Source organism: Pseudophryne corroboree, chromosome 10, assembly GCF_028390025.1.
Source record: "Pseudophryne corroboree isolate aPseCor3 chromosome 10, aPseCor3.hap2, whole genome shotgun sequence".
NCBI classification, from domain to species: Eukaryota; Metazoa; Chordata; class Amphibia; order Anura; family Myobatrachidae; genus Pseudophryne; species Pseudophryne corroboree.
This window is the reverse complement of record NC_086453.1, coordinates 39,141,776-39,164,253: the sequence shown is the minus strand read 5'-3', so window position 1 is coordinate 39,164,253 and position 22,478 is coordinate 39,141,776. Positions and strand designations below refer to the sequence as shown.

The 22,478-nt window shown below is 42.1% G+C and overlaps 1 protein-coding gene across 1 annotated transcript; it reads right to left on the bottom strand.

The window, feature by feature from the left end:
* Positions 1-11,485: 11,485 nt before the first annotated feature.
* Positions 11,486-12,445, bottom strand: LOC134965153 (free fatty acid receptor 3-like). Its single transcript, XM_063941675.1, has one exon. It carries the CDS (start codon positions 12,443-12,445, stop codon positions 11,486-11,488), a length of 960 nt encoding a protein of 319 aa, XP_063797745.1.
* Positions 12,446-22,478: the final 10,033 nt, after the last annotated feature.

Genomic DNA, 22,478 nt, shown 5'->3' with positions numbered 1-22,478 from the left:
CATTCGGTGGTACAGACCCTCCTGGATACAGGAGTCGTAGTACAGGTGCCTCTTACGCAGAGGGGCCGGGGGTACTATTCCCCGCTGTTTCTAGTCTTGAAACCGAATGGGTCCTCCCGGCCCATTCTCAACCTCAAGGCATTGAACAGGTTTGTGAAGGTTTCCAAGTTCCGTATGGAAACCCTTCGCTCTATAGTTCTGGCCTTGGAACCTGGGGACTACATGGTTTCCCTGGACATACAGGATGCTTACCTGCATATTCCTATAGCAGCATCACATCAGCAATACCTGAGGTTTGCGATTGGCAACCTCCATCACCAGTTTTGGGCGTTACCTTTTGGTTTAACTACGGCTCCGCGAGTCTTCACCAAAGTTATGGCGGTGATGACGGTGGTACTCCGCCGTCAAGGGGTCAGGATACTGTCATATCTGGACGACTCATTAATCCTGGCAAATTCCCCAGTACTTCTCCTACGTCATCTGGATATGACTGTCCGGTTTCTACAAGCCCACGGGTGGCTCATCAACTGGAAGAAATCCTCCCTGGTCCCTGCTCAGAGCATGGTGCACCTGGAAGCGCTATTGGACACTCACAACCAGAGGTTGTTCTTGTCTCAGGAGAAAGTCCTGAAGCTTCAGGACAGGATTCGTTGCTTCCTTTCTCGTCCGCAAGTGTCGATACATTCGGCGATGCAGGTGCTTGGCCTCATGGTATCAGCATTCGACATGGTGGAGTATGCTCAATTCCATTCTCGCCCCTCCAGAAGCTGATTCTAGCCAAGTGGGATGGCCTACCTCACCGGATCAGGTCTCACATCATCTCATTGACTCCGGAGGTCCATCTGTCGCTGCTATGGTGGCTCCAGGACCGACAATTGTGCAGGGACCGTCCCTTCTGGATATCCAACTGGGTCCTGTTGACGACAGATGCCAGTCTAAGAGGTTGGGGTGCGGTGCTGGAGCAACACTCCCTTCAGGGTCGGTGGACCCAGGAGGAATTCCTCCTCTCGATCAACATTCTGGAATTGCGGGCGGTCTTCAATGCGTTGAACCTGTCCCAGCATTTAATTCAGAACCATCCTGTTCAAGTATAGCCGGACAACGCCACCTCAGTGGCTTATATAAATCATCAAGGCGGCACTCGAAGCCGTTTGGCAATGAAGGAAGTCTCACGGATTCTACATTGGGCGGAACGCCATCTACCGGCCATATCGGCAATATTCATTCCGGGAGTCCTGAATTGGGAAGCGGACTTTCTCAGTCGTCAGGACGTACATGCCGGCAAGTGGGGCCTCCATCCAGAAGTGTTTCAACTCCTAGTGGAAAAGTGGGGCCTTCCATACGTAGATCTGATGGCGTCTCGACACAATCACAAGGTTCCGGTTTTCGGAGCAAGGACAAGGGATCCTCAAGCAGCATTCGTGGATGCGCTGGCGGTGCCGTGGAGGTTTTGGCTGCCGTACGTGTTCCCTCCCGTGTCACTTCTGCCCAGAGTAATTCGGAAGTTCAAGCAAGAAAAAGTAAATCTGCTTCTCATAGCTCCAGCGTGGCCCAGACGGCACTGGTTCTCAGACTTGCAAGGCCTATCGTCAGAGCGTCCAATTCTACTTCCACAATGCCCAGACCTCCTCATTCAGGGCCCCTGTGTCTACCAGGACCTAGCCCGGCTGTCTTTGACGGCGTGGCTCTTGAAGCTTCCGTCTTAAGGGCTAAAGGGTTTTCTGAGGCGGTCATTCAAACTATGTTGCGGGCCCGGAATCCGGCATCGGCTCGGATTTATTATAGGGTCTGGCATTCTTACTTTGGTGCGCATCTAACGATTATGACGCTTCCATGTTTAGTATAGCCAAGTTGTTGGCTTTTCTTCAGCAGGGCCTGGACTTTGGCCTGCGTCTGGCCTCCCTCAAGGTTCAAATATCTGCCTTGTCGGTGTGGTTTCAGAGAAAAATTGCGACCTTACCTGATGTGCATACCTTTACTCAGGGTGTGTTGCCTATCCAACCTCCCTATGTCCCGCCTGTGGCTCCTTGGGACTTGACGGTGGTTTTGGAGGCGTTACAAGAGTCTCCGTTTGAACCTCTTGGTTCAGCTGACCTTAAGTGGCTTTCCCTTAAGATGGTGTTTCTCCTGGCTATTGCTTCAGCTAGAAGAGTGTCGGATTTGGGTGCCTTGTCCTGTAGTTCCCCATATCTGATATTTCACCATGACCGGGCGGTTCTTAGGACTCGTCCCGGATATTTACCTAAGGTGGTTTCTTCGTTCCACCTTAACCAGGAGATTGTGGTTCCGGCACTTGTTTTTCCTGATCTGTCTCCCAAATAGCGGTCTTTGGATGTGGTACGGGCTCTCCGTATCTATGTGAAGAGAACTGCTTCAATTAGAAAATCTGATTCTCTCTTTGTGCTGTTTGGATTTCACAAACGGGGCTCGCCTGCTCACAAGCAGACTTTGGCCAGATGGATTAGAATGGTGATTGCACATGCTTATGTGAGGGCTGGTCTATCAGCTCCTGCTCACATTACGGCCCTTTCTACTCGGTCTGTTGGACCTTCTTGGGCGGCCCGCTGTGGTGCGACCCTTGAACAATTGTGCAAGGCGGCTACGTGGTCCTCTGTGAACACGTTCATAAGGTTCTATGCCTTCGATACTGCCACTTCCCAGGATGCTTACTTTGGACGCCGGGTTCTTGTGCCCGCTACAGTGCGTCCCCTCCCATAAGGAACTGCTTTAGGACATCCCCTATGTCTATCCTTGTGGAGCCCAGTGTACCCCGCAGCAGAAAACGAGTTTTATGGTAAGAACTTACCTTTGTTAAAACTCTTTCTGCGAGGTACACTGGGCTCCACAAGGCGCCCACCCTGACGCACTTAGCTTCTTTGGGTTGGTATGGCATTAGCTGCTGACACTTCTCCTGTCATGAGAGTGTGGTGTATGTGGCTACTAACCGTTGTGGTCTCTTTTCCTGCTACTGCATTGGACTGGTTAACTAAAAACTTAGCTCCTGTGCAGGGAGGCGGGGTTATAGAGGAGGCAGCGCTATGCATTCTGGGAACAGTCAAAGCTTTTCAGCCTGTTGGTTCCTCGGATTAAGATCCTACTCTACACCCCTATGTCTATCCTTGTGGAGCCCAGTGTACCTCGCAGAAAGAGTTTTAAAAAAGGTATGTTCTTACCATAAAACTCGTTATTTCATGGCACCAGGACAGGTGTCCAATTCTGATGGGGCTGCGACTGGGGGCTCACAACTAAGGTGACTAAGACGGTATAATTACATAATGACCTATCACTTTTACTGTACAATACTAGATCTAGGAATTCAGGTAAGCAGACTATGGCACTACATGCAATGATGCACAGCATGTTTTCATAAACCCAAGTTTATCTCAACGAAGTTAATTATTAATTTTCTACACTAAAGATTATTGTTCCAGTTATCTGCACTCGGATAAAGTTTATAGCGTTTGTTATACTTTATTTGATTGTTAATTTCAAAGTAAAATCATTTGGCTACACATTGTGAAACATGCAAGAGCATAATGTAGGAATGGCAGAGATAGCAGCAGCTCATGGTTTCTAGTCGTTGGTGCATTATCTCATACTTGCTAGCAGAAGACATCATAACGCATAATAACAGTTATGGTATTCTCACGTTGGCTGTTTTGGGGCAGGTCAGAAAGGGACATTCCGCGGGGGCCACCAGCTTCCCAAAGGCTTTCTGCTTCTGGACTAGATTTTTCCTGGCTCCAATGTTAGTTCAACTTTGCTAGAACTGTATCTGATAACTTATTTTTAGAATTACAGTATAATGAGTTATTTCTTGTTTGATCTACAAATTTCAGATGTTGTAATAAGGCTGCATTTCAGCCGAAGCCAAGAGTTTGAGGCTCTGACTTTCCGGCTTGGAGTCTCTCCGATTCTAAATCTGACCATGTGTTTTAAGACTCTCTGGGGTTACTTTTGCAAACCTCCCAACTTTTCAAGTGCAGGAAGAGAGAGAGAGTTGCACGTGCCTAAGGCGCACATCCAAATTAGGGTCTGTGGCTGCACTGCAAGGGGGCGTGGCTTTACAGGAAATGCCGAGCCCACGAGACACCTCCTTCTTATTCATCACTGTGGGTGCTGCTGGCCATGACCCCAGTCTTATTCTCCTATGAATAGATGCCAGGCACATGTGAGTCACAGCATCTATGCTTTCCTGCTCTGCCAAGCAGAGCAGCGAGTGATGGGGCTTCCTAACTTCTCCTACCACTATGGCTCACTGTGGCCCAAGGGTGGGACAGCAGGAAATTGCCTGATAAACAGGACTGTCCCTCCGACCGTACAGTACATCTGCTGTGTGGTTTCCTGAGTGTCTTCTATTGCTTGCACTGTTTTATGATCGTGATTCAGGCACTAGGACCTGTTGAAATTTAATGGAGTTCTGGGCAGTCTACCTGTATGTATTGCTGGAGCCAGAAGACACTTGAATGTAGGGGATCTATTAATCCTTTGTGTTTAAGTAATCCCTACACAGTTGAGGACTATATCTTAAACCAGAGGTTCCCAAACTGTGTGCCGTGGCTCACTGGGGTGCTTCGGGACACTTGCAGGGGTGCCCTGGGTTGGTGGTCCAGGACCAATTCAAATTATTCATGGTCAATATAATAGGCAAAACCAGTGCTGGTGGCTGCCAGTCATAAAATATGTGGCCAAACAGTAGCATATCTTGTCCCTCACCACATATAAACGCGATCTACTTAATGTAATATTTCTTTCTAAATTTCTCAATAAGAAATTTTTGGCCTAGGGGTGCCGTGAAAAAAATTCTGATATTCTAGGGTGCCGTGATTCAAAAAAGTTTGGAAACCACTGTCTTAAACTATCTACCGAGTAAGAAACAGTCGTTTTGTCAGTTGGTCTACAAATTTGGTTCTATAGACCTGAGAGGAATCATTTGCTTTAATATGGAAGAAGTATGCCTCTAGCTCTTTCCAAGCACTCCTAATTTTGTGAACAACATTTTTATCCTTACTTGCAGTAGGATCTGCCTGCTTCATTCTTTTAAACTTCATTCTTGATAAGAATTTATCATCTAATTACTGGCAGCATTACTACCCCTGAAGAAGTCTGTCTGGATGAAACGTGTAGGGTTTGGGCCTGCAGTTCCCAATAAACCAGCAGAATGACATCCACCTAGTGAGCTCATACCCGTGAGGGTAATAGGTGTCAATTATAACATCCATTTCTCTGTTAAATTGTGGAAAACTTGCAGCTTGTTGTATTGTGATATTTCATCTTTTACGTTTTTTTACCTTTATGGAAAATAAATGTTTATTTCCAAAAAAATCATATTGTATTGCAGTGGGGTGAAGATTGTTAAAAGACCATATCCATCATCTTGGTCTTTGCTAACACAAAGGACTGCACAAGAGGTGCTGCTTAAACTCATCGGGGCAAGATAAAGGCAGTGTTTGTGATATATAGAGTATATATATATATATATATATATATATATATATATATTATAACTCCTGATGAAAATTTCTATAATGACATTGAAACGTTGAGATACCTCTGAGTTCCTGTCGTTTCTTACTAATGCTGTGAGTGCCGCTCCTTCGAAATTTGTATGTAGTATGGGCCTAATTCAGACCTGATCGTAGCAGCAAATTTGTTAGCAGATGGGCAAAACCATGTGCACTGCAGGTGGGGCAGATGTAACATGTGCAGAGAGAGATTTGGGTGGAGTGTGTTCAAACTGAAATCTAAATTGCAGTGTAAAAATAAAGCAGCCAGTATTTACCCTGCACAGAAACAAAATAACCCACCCGAATGTAACTCTCTCTGCACATGTTATATCTGCCCCCCCCCCCTGCAGTGCACATGATTTTGCCCATCTGCTAACAAATTAGCTGCTGCGATCAACTCTGAATTAGGCCCTATATGTATATACACTGAGGGCACCCGGCTTAGCTGCTGCTAGAGAAAGGAGAGTGACGATTTTAGACAGTTGTAAATAGGGCGTACTAGGAATACTTGCAGCAAGCAAACAGTATGATATTATAGGCATTACTGAAACTTGGTGGGACGAATCTCATGATTGGACAGTCAATCTAGAGGGTTATACGCTGTTCAGGAGAGACAGATTAAATAAACGGGGTGGAGGGGTATGTCTTTACGTAAAGCCGTTTTTAAAACCTGATATATGGGGAGATATTCAGGAGGGGACTGTAGACACTGTTTAGACGTTATGGGTAGAAATTGCAAGCGGGGGTAAAGGAATAAAAAAGTTAGAATTGGGTTTATGCTATAGGCCGCCTGGTATTAATGTGTCTGATGAGGAATTGTTACTACAGCAAATTGAAAGCAGGAGGAGTAGGTGACATAGTACTGATGGGAGATTTTAACTACCCAGAGATAAATTGGAAAAACGATTCATGTGATACTGCTAGGGGTAACATGTTTTTAAACACACTTAATGATAACTACTTAGTTCAACTAATTGAGGAACCTATTAGGTACAATGCAATCTTAGACCTGGTATTAACAAACAATGGGGAATTGGTATCAAATATTATAGTAGGGGAGCCCATAGGAAGCAGCGACCACAATATGGTCACATTCAGTATCAGTTTTCACAGGCAGTCCTATACTGGCTCAACTAGGACTCTAAACTTTAGCAAAGCCAACTTTGATATGATGAGGGAAGCTTTAAGGGATACTGAATGGTAAATTTTCTTTCAAGGAAAAAATACTACGGAGAAATGGGATGTATTAAAATCACTGCTAGTTAAGTACAGTATACTCTCAAATTTATTCCCATAAGCAGCAAAAAAAAAAAGGAATAAAAATACCAAACCAATGTGACTTAACAAAAAGATAAAGGAACTTATGGGCAAGAAAAGGCGAGCATTCAAAAAATTCAAATCTTACGGGAGTGCGGAGTCATTTCAGCACTATAAGGACTGTAACAATATATACAAAAAAAGAAATAAAAGCGGCTAAAGTAGAAACTGAAAAACTAGTAGCAAAAGAAAGCAAGGCGAATCCCCAAAAATTCTTTAAATACATCAACAACAAGAGATTAAAGAAGGATAGTATAGGCCCTTTAAAAGACTAGTTGGGAGTCTTAGTCAAAAATGATAATGACATAGCGGACAAACTAAATGAGTTATTTTCAACGGTATTTACAAGAGAAGACCAAATTCAGAGACTAACACACAATCTCAATAATGATAATGACCCACTGATAAGTGCTTATTTACGTGAGGAGGTAGTCTGTGACCGATTAAAAAATGTAAAGATTAATAAGTCACCGGGTCCCGATGGAATTCACCCAAGGGTTCTAATGGAGTTTCACTCAGAACTTGCAAGACCGCTATTTTTGATCTTTAAAGATTCAGTTATATCAGGTATGGTTCCCAAAGACTGGCGTATAGCGGAAGTAGTGCCAATATTCAAAAAGGGAAGTAAAGCCGAACCGAGTAATTATAGACCAGTTAGTCTTACATCTATAGTGGGGAAAGTATTGGAAGGTATTCTAAGGGATAGTATTCAGAAGTTCCTTGAAGTCAATAAGGTCATTAAAAGGAATCAACGTGGATTTGTGAAGGACAGATCATGTCAAACCAACTTACTTGGCTTTTATGAAACAGTTAGTGCGAACCTTAATCAGGGTAAGGAAGTGGATGTAATCTTTTTTAGACTTTGCCAAAGCTTTCAAAACTGTACCACACTTGCGACTTATCTATAAGCTACAAGAAATAGGGCTAGGAAGCACAATATGCACTTTGGTCAAAAATTGGTTAGATAATAGGGAACAGCGCGTTGTGGTTAATGGATCATTTTCAAATTGGACTGAAGTGCTGAGTGGTGTGCCACAGGGGTCTGTACTAGGACCACTATTGTTCAACATTTTCATTAACAACCTAACAGAAGGTCTAGAGAGTATGGTGTAAATTTTTGCAGACGACACCAAATTGTGTAAAGTTATAAATATGGAGGGGGATGCTGAGTCTCTTCAGAACGACTTAGTTAAATTAGAAGCATGGGCAGCCAAATGGAGAATGCGCTTCAATACAGACAAGTGTAAGGTAATGCACTGTGGTAGCAAGAACAAAAATTACACCTACATACTAAATGGGGTAACATTAGGGGATTCTGTACTGGAAAAGGACTTAGGTGTTCACATACAGTAGACAGCAAACTAAGCAGCAGTACCCAAAGTAGGATTGCAGCAAAGAAGGCTAATAAGATATTAGTATGCATAAAACGGGGAATTGATGCAATGGACGAGAGTGTTATACTCCCATTATATAAATCACTAGTGAGGCCACATCTTGAATACTGTGTGCAAATTTGGGCACCATACTACAAAAAGGATATCCTGGAGCTAGAAAAGGTTCAGAGGCGGGCGACCAAACTAATTAAGGGCATGGAGACGCTGGAATACGAGTAAAGGCTTGCAAGGCTAGGCATGTTTACACTGGAAAAGAGGAGACTGAGAGGGGACATGATCAATATCTACAAATATATAAGGGGACAATACACAGAGCTTGCGCGGGATCTGTTTTTGGTAAGATTAGCACAGAGGACACTTGGACACTCGCTTAGGTTAGAGGAGAGGAGATTCCGCACATTGCGGCATTAAGGTTTTTTCACAGTAAGAACAATACGTGTTTGGAATTCCCTGCCTGAGGGAGTTGTAATGTCGGACTCAGTCAGCACCTTTAAGAATGGGTTAGATAAATTCCTAATGGATAAGGATATCCAGGGTTATGGTGCGTAATTGCGCACTATAGTTACTATGAAAAGAGGAATAAAACTCAACGGCTGACATCAGCATCAGACAAAATTTAGACCAAAATAATCCTGTATAGGAGACCACAAATAGGTTGAACTTGATGGACAAATTGTCCTGTTTCAACCTTAGATATTATGTTACTATATATATATATATATATATATATATATATATATATATAGTATATATCTATATCTATATATATTGGCTTTAAATCTGCATTCTGCATATAACATAATCTAACACTTCAGGGACAGACATCTTTCTAAACAGATAAGACTCAAATCCTGAATGTATATGCTCTCCGTATCTTGAAGTTGTGATTAACCACAGCTAATGATACACTGATTATCAGTCCTATTTTTTGCACATCTCCATCTCAGAAAGTCCCAAAGAGAGGAACGCTAATTCACTACTTACCTTTGCCTAACTCTAATACACTATTACTTACCTTTGCATTTGGCAAAATACCTGGTAACTTTTCTAGTGCTGTTGCTACTTATTAATTAATTACTAAAACTATTTATTCCCCCCCCCCGTCTTTTTTTTCTTTTTTCTGTAATACATTTGAGTATCCTATACTCTGCATATTATTGTGACTATACAGCTATTACAGCTTAACAATAATTTCACCCAGGGTAGCAGAAAATATCATTTGTGAGCCCTATCGCCACGAAAATTATAAAAAGTGAGAGACTTACATTTTCTATATAGAAACATTTACCGTTTCTTTGCAATTTTGAACATACGGGCCCTCATTCCGAGTTGTTCGCTCGCAAGCTGCTTTTAGCAGCTTTCCACACGCTAAGCCGCCGCCTACTGGGAGTGAATCTTAGCTTATCAAAATTGCGAACGAAAGATTAGCAGAATTGCGAATAGACACTTCTTAGCAGTTTCTGAGTAGCTCCACACTTACTGGGCAACTGCGATCAGTTCAGTCAGTTTCGTTCCTGGTTTGACGTCACAAACACACCCAGCATTCGGCCAGACACTCCTCCGTTTCTCCAGCCACTCCCGCGTTTTTCCCAGAAACGGTAGCGTTTTTTCGCACACACCCATAAAACGGCCAGTTTCTGCCCAGAAACACCCACTTCCTGTCAATCACATTACGATCACCAGAACGAAGAAAAAACCTCGTAATGCCGTGAGTAAAATACCTAACTGCATAGCAAATTTACTTGGCGCAGTCGCACTGCGGACATTGCGCATGCGCATTAGTGACTAATCGCTCTGTTGCGAGAAAAATATAACGAACGAACAACTCGGAATGACCCCCACTATTTCAATAAAAGTTATAGTTTAAGTATTTTTTACTATCTCAAGCGTGTGCCCCACAAAGAGGTTATTTATTTCCGCTTTGCTTTTTTGCAGTAAGTGCTTGTCCTAACAATTTAATTTGTCTATACCTCGGTGGAGCACCGCCAACATATAGATACCAGACCACAATTATTTGTTATGGATGGCCATTTATATATTTTCTAGAAACAACTAGCCATTAGTAAGGAGCAAGAACAAATATTCCACAAAGACTTAAAGGAGATGGACGACAATATCAGGGAAGATGGGAATTTACTGTTGGCTGCGACAAAGAGAAGCCCCACAAGTAGTGTATAAAATAAAATGAACCAAATAAAACTATAATGGTAAAGAATAAAGCAGTGTAATGACCTGTGAAACTGAGTTGCATTGTAAATTGTTTCTTTGTTACCTTGTTTTGTACAGCAGAATATTTTTTTTTACTTTTGGTAATAAAATCAACATGTCACCAGAATACATGAGACTGGTCTATTTTTATCATATGTTCATATTCATTTTGTGAAAAGTCTTTATGTCATAGAGAGAAATCATATTTTTTTGTAATCAGCACAGCAAGGGGGTTATTCAGAGTTGTTAGCAAACCAAAACAGCACGCTAATGGGCAAAACCATGTTTCACTGCAGGTGGGGCAGATGTAACATGTGCAGAGAGAGTTAGATTTGGGTGGGTTATTTTGTTTCTGTGCATGGTAAATATTAGCTGCATTATTTTTACACTTCAATTTAGATTTCATTTTGACAACACCCCACCCAAATCTAAGTCTCCGCACATGTTACATCTGCCCCACTTGCAGTGTAACATGTTTTTCCCCATTAGTATGCTTTTTTTGGTTTGCTAGATAACCTAAATAAGGCCCCAAATACCTTAGGAATCAGTCTGAGATTTGTAAACACCATTTATTGAATCATATTCTGCAGGACTGAGTTATCAGAAGTGTCTTTGTTTTCATCATACAGTGGTATGCGATGAGTAAGTATTTGAAATACTATAACAGAAACTCTTGCAGACTGTAGATGTGTGCTATGATGTAACATCAGATACCGAAAAGTGAGGGGGGGGGGGGGGGGGAGGGTTCAGAGTTCATACCAAGTGTCATTAAATTCCAAATTGATGACATAAATTATATAATAATATAAATACATATATGAAATACAGTATAAAGCATCATCTTGGATTAGTTTTCAGTCAATATCAATTCAACTCTTTTTTTCCCATTTCCATCTTTGTGTTATATTTAAGTTGATATCATAATATAATATGCTTAAATTCAGATGCTTAGAGATCAAGACAGTACTTTCAAGGCTTTTTTTCTCCTTAACTAATTCCAAGACAATTTTTACTGTCATCTTAAAGGCAGTATTATCATGCTGCACACATCATTTGCTTTCAGCAAGAAGCTCTTGTCTCTTCATTCTCTTTTTCAAAATACGCAATGCAATATTTATACAGACGCGATCCAAAATTGAGTGATTTCATCACATGCAGAAGGCCCTCCAGAAATGCTTTCTTGAATGAGGCTGATGAGTAGTAAAATATGATAGGATCCACAGATGCATTAAAAGTGCTGAGGAGCATAGTGTAGACCCTCCAATTCGGACTGTCGCCTATGATAAAGCCCACCACATGCGATACGTTATAGGGCATGAAGCAAATGATGAAGTTGATGAGAGTGGCCACCACCAGCCCAATGGCCCTTAGTTTTCTTTTCCTCTGTATGCGAGCCTGCGACATAATAATCTTGATAAAGCTAACATAACAGAAGACGGTGATCACAAATGGGACGCAGAAGAGCAGAAGACATATCTCCAGGCGTACAGGCAGTAGAATGGCCAACTGGGGTGGTGTAAATGCACCATAACACACTGTCACATTGGTTTCTGTCTCATTAATAGGCACGACACTTTCGACAATGTAGACAATACTGCAGTGGACTATTGCCACGCACCAAATGAAGACACTGGCCACCAAGGAGTAGATGCGTTTCTGCAGCAGCTTGTACTTTATCGGGAAAGCGATAGCCAAGTATCTCTCCACACTTATGGCCATGAGGAAGAGCGAGGTGATATAAATACTACTGAAGTGCATATAATTGGTCAAAGGACAAAGGACATAGGGCATAGTCCACTTCATATCGGATGCTGCCTCCACCATACGGAATGGGAGAAATGACAGAAGAATCAAATCAGAAATGGTCAAGTTTATCAGCAGAATGTCCACAGGGAGAAGATTTTGCCGACACTTTTTTATAAGTGTGCAAAGGGCTATTAAGTTCAGAGGAAGCCCTGTTACAAAAGTAGTAACGTAGACAAACAAAAAGAGACACTCGGAGCCAGGGAAATCAATCATGATTGACTTCATTATGGTGATATTGGCATTGTAGAAAAGAAGCAGGTTCTGTTTGGCTTGTTTGTGCACTTGTTGATGTTTTTTGAAGGCACTGAAAAAAATTGTAAAATATATAAGAACATATTAGTGATTGATAATAGGTTGGATTTAGAAAATTTGTTGCATATAAATATGAATTTGACATCACATCTGTCTGATAAAAACCTTACGTTTTATAATCTGCGGGTCATAACACATACGTGGCAGAGGCACACAGTGCTCAGCCTGTCTATCTTCAATAAGACCGCCCCCAGACTCCCATTGGCTGGTTTCACAGTGAGTATGGCTGTACCTTTATTTATTTATCAATAAACCAACACCACTGGTTAAGTAACTGGACTGTTCATAGCTTAAGTCATCCATTGATGTGTCCTATATGACTCTGCAATATCAACACCTGCAAACACATAATTTCCAACACATATGAGAGGATATATCTCTACCTTACACTCTGAAATACTTTGTACTGCTGTGTATACTGCTACAATACAATTATCTCATAAATTCTCCAAAATACACTCTCAATGCTGGATAACTACTTAGGACCCAATGATATCTTTTTTTTATATACTCTGTAGACACTTTATAAATAGATAATTTGTTTATCATGTCTACCAACCAAGAGATGTTTCTCCTACTTGAATTATTTTTCTTTTTCGTTAAGTTATTCAATACAACCCTACAATATTTTCTAGCTATTTTATTGTTTTGAACAGGGTGTATATTTATTAAGTTCGATTTTTATTTTCTAGAGATTTGGCATTCGATTTCAATTCAATTCCCATTCAATTTTGATTGATAAGATTTACTAAAGACAAAATACAGATGGAGCCATGCTAATCTATCCCTTTAATAAGATTAATTGAGCCAGGGTAGTCTGACTTAATCCCCTGCTTTAATGACTTAATCCCCTGCTGTATTGTTCTCTGTATTGTATTGCAGCTGAGAACAATAGATGAAAGGCTTATGCTAATAAACCTTGGTGCACCATGGTGCAGCAGAGAAGGCTAGATGAGCGAGTCTCCATCTGTAGAATGTCAAATCAATTCTAAAACCAAATTCAACTCAAATCCCACTCAAAATCAAATTTCTGAAAAACATCAGTATTTTCCCATTGTCGAATATAAGATGCCATCATTCACCAAAATTCAATTTTAAATTGAACTCTAAATCAAACTCTAAATCAAACTTCAAATCTCCAAATGAATTGTATCATGTTAGACATTTAATTTTTGCTTATAAACACCACTCTATTGGTAGTAAATTGATTAAGATGGCTTTTAGAGTACCCAAAAGTGTGTGGAGCAGTGTGGCTGTAGGAATAATTGCTGTCCAAGGTTATGGTATGTTGTGCACCTATCTGCAGTATGCAAATTACCACCTGACTGAGAGAACCCAGGAGCATTAATCAGAGCAACATCAGCAGCTTCATGAGTTGAACACACATTTTTATATAAATAGGCATCATACCTAGTCCATGAATGTGCAATAAATACAGCATAGCACAATACCTGACACTTTTGTTGAAGGATATAATGAAACTTAAATTTACAAGTGTTGTTACTGGCTATCCTTGTTCATGCCATGATGCCTACATCCTTAGCAAGTCAAAAGCCAGAGGCATGGTTGTTGGGTAAGTTACCTATAAGTTTTAACAATGCAGCTAATAGTACTTGTTACTATATTGTTCAAATCTCCCCCCTTCCCCCTCCCTGCCCATATTAGGTGATTTAGGCTATGGCTGATGCTCCTGGCTTCTGACTCCATTGACAAATCATCAAACTGCTGCTGAGCATAAGTAAAAAAAAAAGGCACATATAGCCACCAAATCCATGTCAGAATGCACCTTTGGTCTATTAAACATAGATAATTTGGAAGGCAAGTTATTATATAATTTGGCAAAAGTGTCCAATATTGTGCTCTGCTGCCGTCTATTGCATAATAGCGCATACAATAAACCACTCCCTCCAGATTATGCAATAAATAGGGAGCAGGCAGAGGTTTTGTTACCAACAACTGTCTATGTGAGCACAGATAGTGGAAGGCAGACAGGAAGGCCGATTAGGGCTAAGCTAAATGCCAACTATTTGAGCTGTAAGTATTTAAAAAAAAAAATCTAAATTTTAATAATCAATTAGGTTTTTGTGGATAAAGCACTGTTAAGTGAGAGTTTCCTCTTTATTTAGTGTGCATATGACACATTTGGACCAATAGTAAGCAATGAGGAAGTTCAGTTTGATTTTGCATTCAATTTTGCTGGGGATTTTAATGGGGATTTGAGGTTCAATTTTGGTAGGGATTTCAAAATCTCAACACAAAATCCCTTGTAAAAATAAATCAAAATCGAATTCGATTTAAAACTCGAATGCAAAATTGATTTTTAGTAAATGAGAGATCGTTTAAGGGATTTTTTAGTTTCAATAGAATCGATTTCAGTCGATTTTTTGGATTCATAAAAATGAATTCCAAATCGAACTTTAATAAATATACCCCCAGATGTTATTCTATTGATATCAGTTTAATTTTCTTAAATTTCAAAATCAAAACATTGAGTTAGAATGGCTGCTACAACCTAGTGTTCATTTCATTGTAATCTGGGATAAAAAGTAGCTGCGTAAGGTGTGCAGAAGTCCTGAGTGAAAGAAAACATCGTTATCATGTTGAATGAAGATATGAAGGACATATTTAAGAACAATCACATATAAGTTAAGTTTTGATTCTTATAAATTGAATACTGATTCTTGCTTAATTATCATTCTTTTGACTTGCCTTCTGTTTGATAATATCCCCTTCAGGATATGCACCAATAAATTGTACACAAATTGTATACAGCTCCAATTTTGACTTGAACATCGGCGATTTGCCCTTGCACCACATAGAGCATTGAAGGAAACGTAGCATTGTTGGGGCAATATATTCTACCGTGATGTGTACGCTGCGGAGAACAAAACAGCCCCCTGTGTTCAATTTCAGTGTATTTGAACCCTTTACAGAATTACACCTTAAAATGTAACACACATTGTACATGGCACATAACAAAATGTGATTCATAAATATTACAGGCAGGTGTCTATAAATCTGACAGGTAGACTTTGTAAAAGAGCAAGGAGCCATTTAGTGAAGAGAGATATACTGTTGAACATCGCCAAGACACCCGCCAATGCACATTACCTATTACTACAGTAGGACATGTTTTCTCATTTTCTGCATACAGTACCTCTATGGGGTGTGGGAAAGTAGCCAAAATGCATGTCAGGTGGTGCCTACACCCCTGACTATATCAGGTACACACTGGGCACATTGCTCCGACTTAAAACTAGTCAAAATCATATGTAACAAAGAATACATTTCATAAGCCTATTACATTTCCAAATATACTGCCATATGAATTATTGATCATTATTCTGTATAAAAGTTACTACTAAAGTACTAAAACATAAAGAACCCTCTTACACTTCCCTTATCTATAGACTGTACAACACAAACATCAATGTAACTGCAGGACAAGGATTAATGTTACCTATGCTGTTATATAGAAAATCAAGAGACACTCCAACTAACATACAGTACAAAACCAAATGAATCCCCCCCCACACACAGAAAACAAGCATACTTATATAAAGAATAATATAAGATAATGAATATTGTATTATATATTTTATTATACAAGGTACAGTATGATGAGGGATAATAAGAAGTGTAAAATTAAAGTATACAGTATACAGTTTAATGAGGGATACGGATAATAAGTGTAAAATTAAAGTCTATACAGTATAATGAGGGTTGCAGATAAATAGAAGTGTAAAATTAAAGTCTATAAAAGAGGGCATCCATGGTTAATAACAACACGATATCTATGGAACAGAGTTTTTACCTGTCTTGCTTACACTTCTATTCATTTATTTTATTACATAAAAGACAGACAAAGAACATATAATTGTACGTACTCTATTTTCTTTTTAGGCTATATTGTAATTTACACAACTATTGCAATAAACATATTATAGCTGCAATAAATATACAGTAAATTTGTGGAAACAGAGTTATGATGTTGTACTCAATCCACTAGATATACACTTTTCACTTTTAAATCTTTCTAAAAAATGTTAATTTAAGTCAACTTGCATATGTCACCCTTTGTGCTTCATATCATTAGTATTAAGAGAAAGTGCCTCAAAAAATTGCCGCCTGTATTTGGTGTATGCATGTTCAAGTTCCCATATCAATGACATCTTCATAATCTTGAACAGTCATTTATATGAAAGATGGTTTTAGGCAGGGCCCAGTTATTTAAATGTTCGAAATACCAGTTGAAAATTAGTGTTAGCTGTTCTTAGTGCTGATGAAAGGATTGACCGTTATTTCAAGAACAAGAATAAAAACCCATGGTACAATTTCAGATTAAAACAATTTAAAATTCACTTCTTATTCAATAATACAATGTGTAATTTAAAAATCGCATATAAACAATTAAAATATTCTCACGCACATATATAACATAACAGAATCAAATGTCTAATCTCTTGATGTCACCCTTAGGGCGCATAAGCCCCTAAACAGCTCACTTAGCCCACTTGAGATTGTGGTAGCGCGTATATATATATATATATATATATATATATATATATATATATTACAAAAGTATATAAATAATAAAATATTACAAACCTACTATACAGTATGGTTGAACTAAGCATCCTCCATTCCTCACACTCTCAGGCGCAGACTGTAACTAATTTCTCTCCTGTCTGCATGACTCAATTAAATAACCCTCTCCATTTAGTATGGAGACATAATTAAATATAGTTTACACATAGATTTCCCTCATAGCATTATCTCTTCTTTGTTTACTGAAAGGTACAATGTACAGTATATTTTTAAATCCAATCTATATATATATATATATATTGCATTTATCTATATTATATAAATATCTTGTGTGTATCTAGGCAAACTTGTGCGTCAAGGGGAGGAAACGGTGATGGACCATATACTGTCACTTAAATATTAATGTGTAAAATTAAGACAATTTTAAAGGTAAACTTTACTTATCTAGTGCACTAGAGAAGTGAGATTTACCTGTAAACGTTTTCTTGGTGTTAGGATTTACTTTTTTTGTTTTAATGTTTTGTGATATTTGTATATTTGTGTGTTCCAAAGCAACGCTTTTTCTTGCAAAGTTTTTATTGGTTAGTTTGACTTATTTTACTCAGTCTGATATAGTATGATGTACAATATGTTATTTACATGAATGACTCTAGCCATTATAACTATTTTATCCTTAAATTGGGTAAACTGTATGCCATATAATTTTCAACAAACGTACTATAGTTTGAACCTGAGATAAGTTTAGACAATGTGATATATAGGTCTTTACTGTACACTGCTCAAAGTTTTAAATGTTATCTCATCCTCATAATTATCTTTCACCAAGTTTCTCACCCTACCAATATTCACTGGTAACTATTCAGTGGTTATAAAGAACTTGGTGAATACTGAGGCTTTCTGTTTTGCTGGAGATATCCCATGTCCCTGCATCCAGGAAAGATCATTGTTCCTTGTAGAGCCAATGGTGTCACACCTCAGATTTCCCTTTGTTTTGGTTCTGAACCTGTTTCTGCTGTTATGAGTTGCTGGCCCTGCAACCTTCTGCTTCTGATTTCCTGTTTCTGCAATTCCTGGCCCTGTTATCCTAATTATCCAGCATACTGCTACCAGTATGCAATCCTGAGCAACCGATTATTGGCCTACTGCTGTCTGTAAACCTACACTATTTTGTGTGCTCCTAATACTCTTTTACCCTAGTGTAATGAGTTCTTAACACTCTGCTATCCATTTGTCACATCCCTGAAATCTGTGTCCTCCTAACTCTTTGCTACCTGAATGCATTCCTGAGTACAAATCACTCTACTACCATCCACTAACCTATGTACCAGGCACTCTGGTAACTGTGTGCAATTCTGTGTGAGTAAATTCTTGTCCCTGGCACTTGACTACCTATGTGTTATCCTGAGATCATAATCCTCTGCTACCCATGTGCAATAATGATCTACAGTACCTCTCTGGTCTAAGGGCTCCCAACCAATTCAATGTTTGCATGTCTTTTAGCTATTATAAACTATATTAAAGATTTTTTTCCATATTTTAAATATATTCTTTTTTTCCACTTTATTCATGTGGAATTACTGTATCCTTTATATACAGTATTAAAAGAACACTATTTGGAACACTACACCATGGTGGAAAGAAACAAACAAACACGTCTTATAGGAGGTCTCGTAAGAAATAATGACACTCCTGTTTCATTTAAAAAGGTGGTGCCAAGCGCCTATTGTCCTCTGTAATGAGCCGAGCACTTAGGGGTTAACCCCTTAAGTTCTGTGGCCGCCATTAACCATGTGGCCACAAAGGTCTCTGGCCACACTCATCCCCCCTCAATTCAAGCGGGAATACCAGGGAGCCATGTCCCAATAATTTGGCTACGGGTCCCGCAGTCTCTTGGGTTGAAGGGGACGCTACCTGGGGGTTGTAGGCTCCAGCTTAGACAGTTTATCCATAGTGCAGTGGGCTTTTCTTCGTGGGTACACAAGGTTCATGTAGTCCACATGAAGTCCAAGTTCAAGGCTCTACCACAAAAGTCTGTCAGATTTCCCCAAGGTAGGTTGCAGCCACCTAACAGGTGGGTGGTAAGTCATCACTGTGGGGGGCCAGTTACACAAACAGAGTAAAAACTGGTCCAATGCGCACACAAGTGCCACCCAAGGTGTCCCAATTGTGGCATACCCCACCTCCCACCATAGCAGTGTTCTGCTCAAACAGGCCACAGGGTGCTCCCGCCCATATGGCTCCTCCTGGCTCAGTACTGCTCCCAGTCCATGCAGTGGTGCAGTAGTTCATACCACAAAGTCCTGGTCAAGAATGTGTGCCATCAGCAGTGGAACGGGTACCAGAGCCTCCTTCAATGACTGGAATGCCAATTCACAAGCGGGTTCAAAGTCCACTGACTTGGGAATGCCCTTCCTAGTCATCTCTGTAAGGGGGTTCACTACAGAACTACAGTCAGTGACAACATGTCCGTAGGGCCTTACAGGTTCTAAGGTCAGTACCTGTCTGGGTGATGTGGGCCGGGGACAGCCTCTGGTCACCTCTGCTTTGGGCCTACCCCTGTCTCCTCCCACATGGTGCCCTAGGCACTGCACCTCTGTCATTTCTATCTGGCATCTGTCTGTCCTAACTGTTAGACCTGCCCTCCAATACTCCTCTGTCGACCTATGACTCAGGAAACCTACCCTGTCACCTAGGTCTGCTCTTACCTCCTTATCTGCTACCTGTACCACAGTGATGGTGGCCAGACCACCAGCCTCTGGATCCTGCATAGCAGCCACTACAGGGAGGCTGCTTGTCTTCCCTGATCTACTGCGCACTGGCATGGGACCTGCTATGTCCACAGCAACTTGCTGTAAGGGCAAACGCTGGAGTGCCCCAGCTGCCAACGCATGGCACCAGCCTTACAGTTGGTCTGGGCGTCATCTGACATTCCAGACCAGAGTATGCTCTGTGACAGGCACTTCAGGGTACGGTCTATCTCCGGGTTACTGTCCAAAGGGGTTTCGCTGGCAACTAACACCGGTTTCACAGGAAAGTTTCCAGGGGGTCCAGTTGGACACGTTCCCTATCTGGTCTATCCTCTCCCACTTTCCTGGCTACCCTGTACATGAACCCTTCCTGCCAGGTCACACTTACCGCCCCAACCCTGTCAAGGCAGCTGCCAGCTTGGCGCCTCATGCCTTTCAGGGATGGGTCAGAGAGCGGAGCCTCCCTAAACTTCTGCCTGCAGCCCTCAATCTCTCATAAATTGGGACACTCTACAGGGGGATCTAGGTGGGGACTACTAGGGTCAGTCTGGTAGGGGTCGGTCATGGAGAGGTCAGTGTGGTTTCTCATACTCACCGCCGGGGTTGGCAAACCACTTGGGTCAGTAGCATCATTGGGCACCCCCACAGGATCAAACGAGCTGGAACCAACATCCTCTGCTTTGCTAGGGAACGTAGGCATTCCAGAGGCAAAAGGCATGAGGGGTCAATGTGCTGATCTAGCCACTGTAATCTTTTCCTCTGGGCTGGTTGATGTGGTGGTTGGCTGTGCTGGCAGTTGTCTAGCAGCTGTAGTCTTTTCCTCTGGGCTGTGCTGTGCTGGATTAGCTGATGTCAACGGTGGTTGTGGAACTTGACTTCGGGGAACGGCGCCAGCAAAAGTGATGATCCCACCACCCAGATGATTTCCCAGGACCACATCAGTTGGGAGACCATCCATGACGGCAACTTCTCGCAACTCTGGTCCAGCTCCCCAGTCCAGGTAGACTCTTGCCATGGGAACCTCTTTCTACATTCTATCTGCCAGGGTGACCTTGGCAGTGCGACCCTGCAATTCTGCAGCAGGATGGATAAGGTGGGGGCTCACTACAGTGATTAAGGCCCCAGAGTCTCTTAGGCCTTGCCCCTGCAGGGGTTCCACATGGACCGGCTGCAGGTGCCTACACATATTGTGTAGGGGCCGTTTAGCCATGTAGGTGACTCTCCGCAGAGTGCACCTGTTTCTCGCCACACTCTATTGGACCAACTGGAGGGGAAACAGTCCCTGTAGGCTCATCTCCGCTCGTTAAACAAGCGAGCCGGGCTCCAGCACTCGGATTTGGAATGCGGGTCTGGGGTGCTTGGGGTGCAGAACAGTTCATCCTCAGATGTCCGATTTTCCCACAGCTGTAGCACTTCTTCTGCAGTTGTGGTACCGATGGTCTCTGATAACTTGCAGGGACGCTGCGGTGCGGTTGCTGGCCAAGAGCACTCGGGTTGGAGGATGCTTGTTTTGGGGGGTAATGAGCTAAAGAGGGGTGTCCCCTTGGTGGAACAGTCCTTTGAGGCTGGCTGCTGGTTGGGCGCTTCTGCCGCTGTGGCCGAATTGCCACATACTTGTTGGCTAACTGGGCAGCCATCTTTAAGCTGGGTGGCTCCTGGTCTAGCACCCACTCCTTCCCTTCTGGGGCACACCTGCGATAGAACTGCTCCCTGCAGATCAGGTTGATCAGTGTGTCCCATGTAGTGGATTCAGAATCCTTCACCCACTTCACCACATGCTGACGCAGTTGGGTAGCGAACTGCTCATGGGTGCTGTTAGGGTTCTTGGGCAGGTCCCGGTACTTTTTCCTGTAGGACTCTGGAGTGATGAAGAATCACTGGAGGAGGGCCTTTGCGACTTAGTCGTAATACTCACAATCCTCCGTGGCCACTCCTCGATAGGCCTCCAAGGTCTCTCCATGCAGAGTGGGCACAAGGTGTCTCACCCACTCTGACTTGGGTAATTCATGTAGTTTGCAAGTCCTCTCAAACACTTGTAAATGTCCATCAATATCCCCAATACTGTCTGCAAACTTGGCAAACTGAATGCGTCCCGATCTGTGTGCAGGAGCGGACAACGGCTCTCAGGGTACCACGGCCTTTTGTGCCCGCTCATCACGCCACATCCAGATGATGATCAAGCGCTCTTGCTCCATTGCCCTTTCCCCCAATATCGCTAGCTGATCTGCTAGGGTATCCATGCCGCCCCCCTTGGGACGTTGGAATCCTGGCCCTGCTAGGTATTGCTGGGAAACATGGCTGCTGCGAGAGGGAGCGGGGCTTGTGGGTCTCACCAGTTCCCTATGAAGGTCCACTGGTAGGCCGTCCTCTCCGATGCTGACGCCCTCAGTGCTCTCTACCTCTGCCCGGCGGGACTCCTCAAAGGGATATCCACACCCTTCTGCCAACACACGATCTCCAGATCGTCCTTAGACATTCCGCTGAAGTCCGCCATCTTGTGCGTTCTCCTGTTCTGCAGTTCTCCTCTCCTGAGTTACTCGGCTTCTCCAATCGGGTGACCGAAAAGCCGCCTGGGATTATCCCACGCCTATGCCACCAATTTCTGTGGCGGACGGTCCCGTACGAAAGCCCTTACCGCT

Excerpts from the sequence above, each read along its gene's own strand:
- LOC134965153 (XM_063941675.1), bottom strand. The coding sequence starts at position 12,445 with ATGATTGATTTCCCTGGCTCCGAGTGTCTCTTTTTGTTTGTCTACGTT.